The sequence below is a fragment of the Argopecten irradians genome, chromosome 3, assembly GCF_041381155.1.
Source record: "Argopecten irradians isolate NY chromosome 3, Ai_NY, whole genome shotgun sequence".
Lineage (NCBI taxonomy): Eukaryota > Metazoa > Mollusca > Bivalvia > Pectinida > Pectinidae > Argopecten > Argopecten irradians.
In genome coordinates this window covers 2,231,631-2,244,128 of record NC_091136.1, presented here as the reverse complement: position 1 = coordinate 2,244,128, position 12,498 = coordinate 2,231,631, and the positions used below count along the sequence as shown (strand labels likewise).

Sequence of the window (12,498 nt, the reverse complement as noted above, 5' to 3'; positions counted from 1 at the left end):
GAAAAGCCCTGAAATAAATTTCCCGCTAAAATGTATATATTTACAGTATATTGAAGATATGAGTTCTAATGGTGTTTGCCTAACGGGCATGCTTACAAGACAAACTAGTTTTTATGTGGAATTAGGTTAACTGAGAAGAATACAGACACCTAGGATGACCTAAGTGTATCGATTTTTACACGCTTCTAATGTTTGTCTGCAGCACACGACCTTGTATATCTCAGAAATATTCAAGAGGAATACAATCGCAGTTTATTGTTTAGTTGAGTTCCACATCGGAAGCAATGTTTATACTTTGGGCTATAGTCAATAGTATACGTTAGTATACGTCTATTCAAAAGCCAATTAAGGCGTTTATGTTTGAATATGGGGTTTTAAATAAGAAACAAATACATTGACCTTATTAGTGTGTTTCACAATTTCAGTGGTATGCATTCCCGTGAGAATTATAAAGTACCTGTTCGGTTTCAACGTTCCATTTTGAATAATAGATCGAAGGCATGCCCCAGGAGTGTATGGTAAATCATATTAAAAAGGCTGTTTTAAAACTAACTCATGTTTTGATGAAGAAGTATAGACAACGCTTTGACTGTTATAAATAATAAAAGGAATTGCCGGTGTGATCACACGGGCTACTGGTCCATATCTAAGTATTGATTTAGATAACGTTGCCGTGCATACGTGTGTAAGGTAGAAGTCGACAAGTAGTGTGTATAATGACGAAAAGAGAGACAAAACGAAGACAACTGTTGAAACATCACTTTCCAAGAAATCACAAAGAAACAAAGAAAATTAGAACAACACGTGGAATAGTGATTGGTGATATCGTTATATGAGATCTATCGTTTGTTCTCAGTTGTGTATTTCATACAAACAGGCGGTTATTGAAGCATCCGATCTTGTGTCAATGCAGTTTTCTCCTAGGTACCGTTAACCAAACACGGTATGGTGAGCCTACCAAACTATAGCTGTATAATGGTATTTGGTAGTACTGATTGGTTTCGTACATGGCTATACATTGTTTATAAGTCATCACAATAGACTGGGTGATACTGTGAAGAAATAAAACGGTGACTACACATTCACGAGATGACAATTTACTAGGTATTGGAAATGTGGCTGGAGCTGAGGTATGAAATGTATCGCTGTGTGTAATTTTTAATGCTATTCGCATAATTTTTTGTTTGGACTTACGTTATATTGGACCGATGCCATGTCACGTGCGCAATAAATATTTGATGCGAAAGTTGTTTCTTGCATCGACAGTATCACACCTCAGCTAGCAGACAGCAGGTCAGATCTATCGGTCACTCCGCTGGTCAGTTTACCGAATATAATTGCAGCCACTGCCCACTCGTGGTCAACCTAACATCGATTCATGCCTTCCAGCCATGACGACTAAGGAACACCTTGTGAGTATGTTCAGGGCTTGCTTGATAGATATAACAATAATGTAACATTTTTAATATTTTCATTAACTCATTGATATCAATTTATCTTAACATATCTTTAATTAGTTTTACACACAATAAAAAAATAATGCAGAAATAAATGCTTTGTATTTGTACAAATAACTATAGGATACAAATATTACAATTTTTTTCACTCTCTGAAATGACAAGCTTAATGAAGTATATGTCATATCTGGCCTTTGAGCCTTTTATATCTTGCTTGATCTTTGACCCTCTTTTTATCTGCCTTTTAATACAAGAAATGTCTTTTTATTCGCGACTGCTATACACATGTAACGATTTTTTCTAATAAAAAAATAAAATCAATAATGATAAATAAATGAATGACTGAATTCTGACGGATACTATTCAAAGCCAAGCTAATTTGACAAGGTTGTTTGGAAATTTGAAGTATACACTCACGAAACGGGTCATTAATAGATGCTTTTGTACGACTCCTACTTGGATTCTATTCACAATACCTAAGATAAGTTGGAAGGAGGGCGATGGATAGTAACAGGAGTAAGGCTACAATGCCGAATTCCGCGGCTGGTTTGGCAGCGGACCGATTACACTTTAACCTCATAAAACCTACATCCACATCAGGGCAAATCGATTAGGCGTATTGTATGATATATATTTATAACTTTTATCTATTTACAATTTGCTGTTGGAAAGGAAACACGGTCCAATTGGCAATACACCTCAGAGCGAAACTTTGAAGCATACTGACACGACTGCTAATTTAAGGTGTTATATTTTCGCTGCTCATTAGTGCAATATTATTCCAAAAAGAGAGCAGAATATCTATATGCAGGTTAAATAATTGTCGTTCTACGAAAACATGCAGCTCATCTGAGAATATGTACGATGTTTGTCTGGTGAATTACGGTTGAAATGTATTGCATCGATTGTCAATTCAATACAAGATATTCTTATATTTCAATTTTCTTTCTCGTTCTGTCCTAGTCCTAGACATGGATACCTATTCAACATTAACATGAGGCTAGAACACGTTCATATTTGGATATGGAAACACATACTATTACTGTAAATGTTTTCAATTATCATCGTCATCGCGGTTTATCAGGAATATGTTCCTGATTAAACGAGTGATTTTTGTATGTCTTTATACCACTTCTTAGGTGTATTTTAACATAACTTAGTAGACATAAAGTATGTATATATTGGCGCTTACATTACTTTTGAGTCATAGATTGTTGTGTGGCTTGTAAAGATGCAAAATATGCGAAAAATGTACATTTTAGGAAAACAGATTTCTGTCACCAAATAACCGTGTCATTATGTTCACCAGTGTCTACCTTGCAGTGGCATCTGTATGCAAAGGTCAAATAAGAACTCGATATAAATGTTTTTGTAAAGTCGAATCCAGTCAAACAAACGCTCTTTGTACTTAATATAGACACAGGTAAACATAATGGCAGAAATATGTACGGAACCCTATGGACATATTTTCCTAAATTGTTCATTTGTTCGCATATTTAGCAAATAAATTCAAACTACACAACTCATGTCAATAGTGATGCTTAATCTTAGACCTGGTGCATACACACTTTTAATCATTTTTGTTAGGTTCAAATGCACATAAGAAGTTAGATATGTATATATGTAGGTCTATAAAATATCACTAGTTACATAGAGGCCAATACCGTAATTCCATTATAGTATAGTTATTAATTTAATCTGACGCATTCAATGCTAAACTTGTTTTCTAATTTTGACAGGTATACTATTACCTGCAAATTACCTGCACAGTTTATGGGATTTAATTAACTTTGTGATCCTGGTTATGTTAATACTTAAAATACTCGTTCTTATATCATTAAATTCTGCTATGTTATTGCAACATTTCCAATTAGAACGAAACACTATATGATCTCATTTAGGTATACAGTATATAACTAAATGAGTATATTAACAGGAAACAAATGCGATAGTTAGTCAGGCTTGTCAACAAGCAAGAGGACGCTGTGAATCATTGATGAAACTATTGTTGATGTCAACCTTTGTATATAAGACACGGTAAATTGGTTGATTAGTTATGTATTACCTCCAACAGCAAGGGTTGCTTAAAAATGAAGTCTCATGGACATTATAGTTATATAGTTAGTTGATGTATGCAGGTAGATTTGTCTCTATTTTCACATTTTGAATATTACGGCTGATACACAGTTTAAAGTCCTTTCTTGACTCTTTCGAATATTTTAAAGTTATCTATGACGACATTATTGTATTTCGTCAACCCTTCTCTCTAGACGGACTACCCTCCTATCCCATGGCGGCCCGCGGACTCTATATAAAATCGCCGTCTTCCCTGTCTGGCTTCTCATTTGCTTCTTCTCTGAGTATATTTTCTCTTTCGTTTTCGCTTAAATTTCGTCAAGCCGTTCTTTATGTGTATCGAAGACTCTTTTCTGTTAAATTTTAGGTTTCAAATGTTATTAAATATGGTTTTCTTGGTTTTTTAACTGTTTCAACATAATAAAAATCGACTTGTTGGATTTTAGTTCGTTTTTCAATCAATTCTTTGCCTAGACTAATTAACCTTTGAACTTTTTTGTTTTCTGGTGATTCTGCTCCACATGCTGATAAAAATTCATCTATTTCTTTTGTATCGATCATTATTATGTGTTGGTTCTGGTGAGTGTGTAAGTGTTTTGAAAGACTACGGTAAGCTACTATTGTGTCATATTGAAGTCGTGGAATCCATGCTCCTTTATAATGTTACCTCACCAAATCATACTGCTTAATCACATTTCTACTGAAAATGGGCTAATCAATCGTCCCTCTACCGTTTTGTTGAATACAATAGCAGACAGAGCTTTAGATGTGTCTATGATATAAAGTTTGAAAAAGGACATGTCACAAAGTCGCCATTGATGGTGAAAAACGTTCGTGGACAACTAAAGCAAATGTTGGCCTGTTTCGACCCTGACTATTACATAAATGTACAACGATGGGTGACTTTCAGTTCAATTCTTGTTTGTTTTCTGTGGGTTGTAAACCTGTGTTATCACTTATGTCTACTGCGTCAGTATGATTTGTTTTCAAAATTTACACCTCATGAGACATCAATATATTACAGAACCATTAATTGTAACAATAACTAGTTAAGATGTTCTTCAATTGGGAATTAATCAAACCTAATTGTACACTATGGTGTATCAAGGGGTATCTTTGCTTGGTCCAGGCAATTCTTATTTAATAATACATTATTGTGCGTTGTTGAGTTGAAATATTCTGAGTGTTTGTTTTACCCGTGATTCAAACCCTGATCGTAACTTTATGCATGTCGTCCATTTATAATATGAATATATAATATGTTTACGTAAAATAAACAAACCACTGAATTTGTAATATCTAGATTTAATATTATGTGAAATAGAAAAAGTAATGATTACTTTTAAATGTACCTGTTTTATGATAGATTTTTACTATTTAATGCATTTTAATTCTTTTCTATGAATGCTATGAAATAACAATGAAACAAAAACAAGACGATTAGATATAACGGGTTGATATAAAAGCGCCACGCCTTTATGTTTCAGGCGAAGCTAGCGGCGCTACAGAGTCTGACGGAAGAACAAGTGGCGGGTAAGTTTCTGATAAATAGTGTCTCCCCACTCTACTTCCCCACCCGCTGTTAACAACTCTGGCATTCATGGCAGCAACAGAATCATGTGAAATTAAACTATGGCGATCAATCAAAAAGATGGGCTTAGTTATCTTATAATCTCCTGTCTTCATGTAGGCGATGTTAGATGATATTACGCATCACAGCTGGTCTTTGAAACAGTATTCGGCTATCATCAACTTTATATCGAGTTTATCTTTCCTAATGATGAAATTTTCAAGAGTAGTCAATAATTCGGATATTATAAACCTTCAATTGAGTGCATGTTTATCTAAGAATAGAATGTCCACGGATAATAACAACAGGATCAACATAGAAGGATTGTCAATGCATATTTGTGAATTTAAGTTATGCGCAAATACATTTTAAACATTCAAATTTACGTCATATTTTATAAAAGAATTTCATATCCATCTTATTCAAGTTTTTAAAAAGCGTTTAATATATTCCTTGATATTTGATAAGGTATATTGGTTATCATTGATTAACGAATGCTAATTGAAATCAATTTATTGTAAACGTATTTTAATAAGTAAAATTGTAGGTATATGTGATAAGTCGGCAGAATTATAATACTTGCTAGTTGATTTATCTTTTCTACAGTGCATTTGTAGCCTAACGTCAATAGAAATTAGGTCGCCAGACTTGTAGAGAGCATGATCTGAACGCATCATGTAGACATATATTTTACGGTATTTCACATAATTGGCGTATAAGTGCTTGAAACTTTTACATTGTCAAACGCCTGAACTTGGACGCATAACATAGACATAGGGGCAAGGATAAGATGATTGGTCTGAGGACTTACACCTGAAGCCAGACGTAGGCATCAGGGCAAGACCTCTGGCCTAAAGACAGTAAATATATATTTGATCTAGAGATGGTAACAATACGCCAGACATAGAGTCGGTTAAAAGACACTTGGAGTAGAGACGCCAACAAGACATCCAACCTAGAGACGGTAACAAGAAACCTGACCTAGATACAATAACAAGACATCTGACCTTGAGACAATTACAAGACACCTGACCTAAAGACAATAACAAGACACCTGACCTAGAGACGGTAACAAGACAGCTGACCTAGAGACAATAACAAGACACATGACCTTGAGACAATAACAAGACACCTGACCTAAAGACAATAACAAGACACCTGACCTAGAGACGGTAACAAGACAGCTGACCTAGAGACAATAACAAGACACCTGACCTAGAGACGGTAACAAGACACCTGACCTAAAGACAATAACAAGACACCTGACCTAGAGACAGTATTAACCATAAGACCTGGTATAAACGTGTTATTTTTTAGGAATTACGATTGAAGCATTAAGAATATATGACCAGCAAAGACGTCTGAATTAGGTACCTGACATTAATTTTTGGATGAATCGAACGGCGGACGTTTGACCTTGGTACTTGGAAATTAGGTTTAAGGATGTATTCTGCTGAGGGGTCAAAAATTTCTTGTAAATACAGTTTTTTTTCTTATGACTTTTTTGAAAGAGGGGTTATTGACAAACAAAAAAATGCAATAAAAAATATATGTTGGTGTGCTTCTTTTTTCTCTATAGCTTCTTGAAAATGCCTACTTATTTACACTTTTTTCATCAATTTTCCATGAAAAATTCAATTATGAACAATAATTATTAAAATAAACAAAATATAAGTATCAGGTTAATTTTCTTCTTCTTCAAATTGATTCATGACTATGTCATTTACAAAGTTTGAGCAAAAAATTGTACATGAAAACGCATGTGTTGCCATTTGTTTCTTATTTTCATCCAGGTATGATTGATTATGTATGGCATGATTTAAATACATTATTTTAGCTTTTAAACTAAAATTTATCCAAATTGTTGTAAATACATCTTCTCCATTTTTTTTCATATGATAAAAGAGACCTAAATGAACAAATATTTGAAAAAAAAATAATAGGTTAGTGTTGAAACTTTAGAAATAATGATGGAAAAAGAGAAAACCAAAAAATTACAGAGTTATCTCCCCTGGCCCGATTTACCAAATACATTGCTATTCATTTGGGGGTGCATCCAAATTAATACAAACATTGCAACAAACATTTCTTATTCTTCCAAAATAGCAAAAGTATATAGTTAATTAATTTTTTTTCAAAATTTATATTGTTTTTTCAGATACAAATAGAGGACATCGAGAATCATATATAATATTAAATTTTGCCACTTTTAACATGACTGACAGAACCACAAAGTTCAGGTCTTAGTTATAATATTCATATTTATTTTACATACCTACAATTATGTAAGTATGTTGAATAAATTAATTTAATAAAAAATGTCTTTTTATAGTTTTTTTTTTTTAATTTCACCTATATATATTTAACATTTTATTGTTTTCACAAGAAGAATGAATGTTGTAATGCCATAACTATTTAAATGTCGGAAAAGAAATATCCATTTTAAATATGATGTCAATAGTGAATATAAGTTGTAAAAAAATATAAATCATTAGAATTCCATTTCACATCTGCTTCAGACTTCTGTATCCAATTCATTATTATACAAAAATAATTAATCAATGCATGTTTAATTTACTCTTACAGCTAATAAGTATATACCAGGTATATATAAAGAGCCATCAATCATGACACAACAAAAGTGCTAGCAAGAAATTTTGTTGTTGTTGTTATTTTTTTTAAATATATATATAATATATATATTTATATATGTACATTGTATGTGAAAGGTACTACATGTATATATCAGTGATTTTGCACCAGAAATTGACTTCATTGGCAGGAATAAGAAATTTAATCTAGACTATTCCTATACATGTGTAATGGTTCTGAATCAGTATTAGGTACAGTAGTTTATCTGTAAATTTGAGATCCAAGATTGGAACCCTTGTCTTGTCATGTATTTGTCTGCTCCTCTTATATTACACTTGTATAGTTCATGTCTATATATCCAACATGAAAGAATTCGAAGCTAACACAATACTGCATTATTGATTTATTTATTTCACATAATAGAATTTCACCTGATAACATACACCAGGTATATATGCCTCTTTCACATTATGTGTATGACACATTTCCAAGAAAATTTTACACTATTATGATAAATTAATTGTTAAGAGTACCAAAACTGAAAATGTTTTTGATCACAGAATTTTTATTTCCTCGTGTACACACATGTTGAACACAAATTTGCTCCTGGAGTGGTTCCTAGTCGAATTATACTGTGATGTGCCTGCAGCCATTCTGTAAAAAAAATATGAGAACATACATGTACAGATGTATATCATGTAGGCCTTTCATGTGCCAAAGAAATATGATTTGTTACTTTCATAAATTTTACAACAATATCAGTTCAGAAGAGACAAGAGATGAACAAGTTTTCATTCTTTTCTTAATACCCTAACCTAGAATCATTTATAAATTATAGACCTAAATCTGATAAATGAATGTGTGCACATTGTACATGTACTCAACTGTACTTGAACTGTATGTGTGGAGGGGCTGATGGGAATATAACCTGTGTGCAATGTACAATATTTTAGCTATAGAATAAGTGTTTTACACATTGTTAATATACTGCATTTGATAATTGCGTTTATAGATAATGTAATAAAAATGTAAATGTACTTACATTTAGAATGTACCTTATTTACTGCCGTCAGTTGGAAGATCTAGATCTTGCGACTTTGAATAACTTGTTAGCTTTAGATATTCTGAACAGTGTCAGTCAGTATTACGTACTAGTACTTAGAGGCAGTTACGTGAAATCGATGTAAGACAGGGTTTATTTTCCGCAACTGCATCATCAAACACACTGTCGTAAATTATCAGCATGATCACTCTTTCAACATTCCAGGGCAGATGTCCAGTTGACAAGTTTATAATCATGAGCTCGACTGCCCAACTGCAAGTTGGTCTGTCCGTCTAGTCACCACTCAGTTTGCTATTGATTAAAGTTCCACGATATACTAAATCTTGGTGTTTCATGTTTGTCTTTCTTCTAGTGTCACATTACAAGTGCACTGACTCTATATTATTTTCCTAATGACGGTTGAAAGACGTCACTCTCACCACACACATGAAAACTCGACCGACATTGTTTACATTTCCGGTCATTGCGCCGATATACGATATGTCGTAAAATGATACTATTTTTTACTAAAACTAAAAATAAACACTTTGGACTTCATGGAAACGTCACATTTAGTTTATTTTTTAACAGTAAACACCTTAATAACCAAAACATATTTTAAAAATGGTTTACGTCATAGTAATGGTGCTAAAGAGTTACGTCCCTTTGTTCACGTCAAACCTTGGTACTTGAAAGTTACTTAATACAGGTACGAGTCATTGACGATTAATTTGAAGAACGCCTAAGGAAGACACTTGCTTATTTTATTGCCGCTAGACTCTGCATCATTAATACAAAATCATTACGAATTGGTCAATAAAAACTTACGCGAATAAAGTTAACCGATCAGTCAAGTGAAAAATGTATGAATTTGATAGCAATGTTTATATTTATCATGATTACATGACCACGATATAAATTTGAGGAATAATACATAGATGTCATAATTATACAACCAATCGTGGATGAGTAACATTTTATGAGTTGTTAATTGGATGTTAGATATGCCTACTTGTCAATTTGATGTGTTTTTCTTAGTAGTGATAGTGTATTATTTTGTATCATATCAATTATGGACCTATGTTGAGGTCCATATAGTGTTATGTCAGCTGAGTAGAATAAATAATGAGCAAGGGCATAGCTCGATGCCATTATATTAAATCCTACAAGGACGAAATAACACCACACAGACGTCTTTAATTTTTATATTAGATATATCGCTTCTCACAAATGTCAAAACATATCCTATGTGCCTATCAATTACAAGAAAGTATTGGTCAAAGAACGCCATCCTGAAGAATGCAGCAGCTGGGCAATGAAATATTGACTCGGTGGTTCTCAAAATTGAAACACCGAGTCAATTTGCTACATATTGAACGTCACGTGACTATGTATTAACCAATGAAAATAGTGATAAATTAGAACATATCTGATATATTTTGATAAGTTTTATGCAAAACACACATATATTTGGTGTTATGAAACTAAGAAGCTGCGAAAAAAATAGACTAAGTAGACTTAGAATAAAACTACTTATTACTACCGAAAGTTTTATATATTATATTGTCAATTTGTATTAGTAAAGTTTAAGTCAACTATTTCATTATTAAGCATGTAATTTAACATTTAATATTATAAATAAACGATATACACATATTCTTTTTTTTCATTTTAGAAATACGTGAGGCTTTTAATGTCTTTGATAAGAATGGTGACGGAATTGTTTCCCTTAAGGAGTTAGGGACAGTGATGAGGTCCTTGGGACAGAACCCTACGGACGCCGAGGTACAGGAGATGATCAACGAGGTGGACGCGGATGGTAAGATGGTAGTCTATCCTTGCTCCATTTCTGCTTTTAAAACTGAGGTTAAATATAGTTAACAGTATTGTGAAACATTAGACAACGTTTAGAAATCATTATAACTAGCAGAACCCGGAGTACCTAGAACAATTCTTCAAAATATCGTCTTTCTTTTTAATACTGTGAGGCTATGAACGACTCAGCCCCTAATAAAAAGGCGATATAAAGGTATATCGGCGCAAGGCTTATAAAACGATAAAACGGGAAGGTTGTTCTGACTTATTGGGAACATCCATTTAGGGAATCGAATCACGACCAGTTGAATAGTCCTCGACGAAATATCTCCCCTTTGAATAGTCCCCAATTAACATATATCCCTATGAATAGCCCCGATGGAACATATATCTTCCCTTTGAGTAGTCTTCAATGGAACATCTATCCATTCGATATCTAGATATTGGTTTCATCAAGTTAACATGTTATTTTTAAAAGGTTATATTTCCTAAAATATCCATTGTTTTTGTTTGTCATATATACAACAAAAATCGAATATTCATTTTGATGACGTTTGATTTATATCAACATACGATGTAATCATGTATTTCATCCACTACACCTGCTATCACTTATACATTGCAGTTATAAGAAAAGAGGCTATGATGACAGAAATGTTAACAATGATATATCATAACCAATACGCATAAAAATATTTGCTCTTAGACAAACGACACTATACAATGTTTTTGATCAATATCGTTCTGTGGTTTCAGGTAGCGGAACGATCGAGTTCCTAGAGTTCGTGAACATGATGAAACGTAAAATTGACACCATCGACGATGCGGAGGAGGTGAGGCAAGCATGGCGAGTGTTCGACCGTGACGGTCAAGGCTTCATTCACGTGGATGAGATGAAATACGTACTAACAAGTCTAGAGGAGGCAGATGTATCCATTGATGAGGTGGACGAACTACTAGAGGTAGCAGACAAAGACGGCGATGGTCTGCTGGAGTACGACGGTAGGAAGATATGTTGTACTTCTATAGAACAAATCATGATTACTGTCAGAAACATTTTAGATTATGACTCACGAACTGTTCACAAATACATTATCCGTTTAACAACTGAAGTGTTCATTACGGAAATTTTATAATGTTTTGTCATTTATATCCACTAAAACACACCCGTGCTTACCACGAGAAAAAAAAAATACTGTATGGTTGGTAATATTCGCGGGGGTTTTAATTTCGATGAGTTCGCAGATTCATCACACATCGCGAAATTTAGTACCTCGCGAAATTTATCAAATTCATGGTTAACTATATTATGGCATGTCGTAGGAATGACGCTTTCAAATGTTGCTAAGGTAATTCGCGAAAATAACCCCCCCCCCCAAGAGAACGTTACAAACAATAATATATTATCACGAAATTTTGCACCCGCAAAATGTAAAAGAACTATACAGTACTATATCGGAAAGTGATGAAGAAAGGCAGAGTAATAGACAATGGTACTCCACCATACCAAGATTAACCTTATTAATCAATAAGCGAAAAGCCGTGGTACCAACTCATAAAGTTACAATCTCTGATTATATTCACGATATTAATGATAATTGACCAATCCACGTTTATTTAATCTTCGAATGACTGTTTTTGTTTCAGAATTCGTCATGATGATAACGAAGAAGGACTGGAGATAGTTCTGTAATCTGAATACCAGGAAGGCGTGTGACGCTTTTTGAAAATAGCTTTTTACAACGACGTGGTGTCCTGCATCGATTTGATATCTCACATTCCTCCATACTGTTTGTTACTGTGCTAAGGAAACCATATTTACATTTATAAGGATTGGACGTGGCTGAAAAGATTTCAATAAATCCAACGATATCATAGATAATGAATGCATCTTTTATTTCATTTTATTCGTAATTGTGTTACATGTTTTCTTATATATAAATGTT

At 33.4% G+C, this 12,498-nt stretch overlaps 1 protein-coding gene and 1 long non-coding RNA gene across 2 annotated transcripts; one reads left to right on the top strand and one right to left on the bottom strand.

Moving 5' to 3' along the window:
* The first annotated feature begins 762 nt into the window (after positions 1–762).
* LOC138317261 (calmodulin-like) lies at positions 763–12,414 on the top strand. The gene is made up of 5 exons (XM_069258813.1): positions 763–1,412; positions 5,021–5,066; positions 10,413–10,556; positions 11,309–11,554; positions 12,200–12,414. Exons 1-5 carry the CDS (start codon positions 1,392–1,394, stop codon positions 12,235–12,237), a joined length of 495 nt encoding a protein of 164 aa, XP_069114914.1. The 5' UTR covers positions 763–1,391; the 3' UTR covers positions 12,238–12,414.
* On the bottom strand, positions 8,086–9,278 carry LOC138317260 (uncharacterized). The gene is made up of 2 exons (XR_011207747.1): positions 8,738–9,278; positions 8,086–8,349 (listed from the first exon to the last, which is right to left on the bottom strand). It is a non-coding gene; the product is annotated as an uncharacterized lncRNA (long non-coding RNA).
* Positions 12,415–12,498: the final 84 nt, after the last annotated feature.

What these genes read in the sequence shown, in the direction of transcription:
- LOC138317261 (XM_069258813.1), top strand. Translation starts at nt 1,392, where the DNA reads ATGACGACTAAGGAACACCTT. An exon ending in CAACGAGGTGGACGCGGATG is followed by an intron (nt 10,557 to 11,308) that starts GTAAGATGGTAG and finishes CTGTGGTTTCAG; the next exon opens with GTAGCGGAACGATCGAGTTC. An exon ending in TGGTCTGCTGGAGTACGACG is followed by an intron (nt 11,555 to 12,199) that starts GTAGGAAGATAT and finishes TTTTTGTTTCAG; the next exon opens with AATTCGTCATGATGATAACG.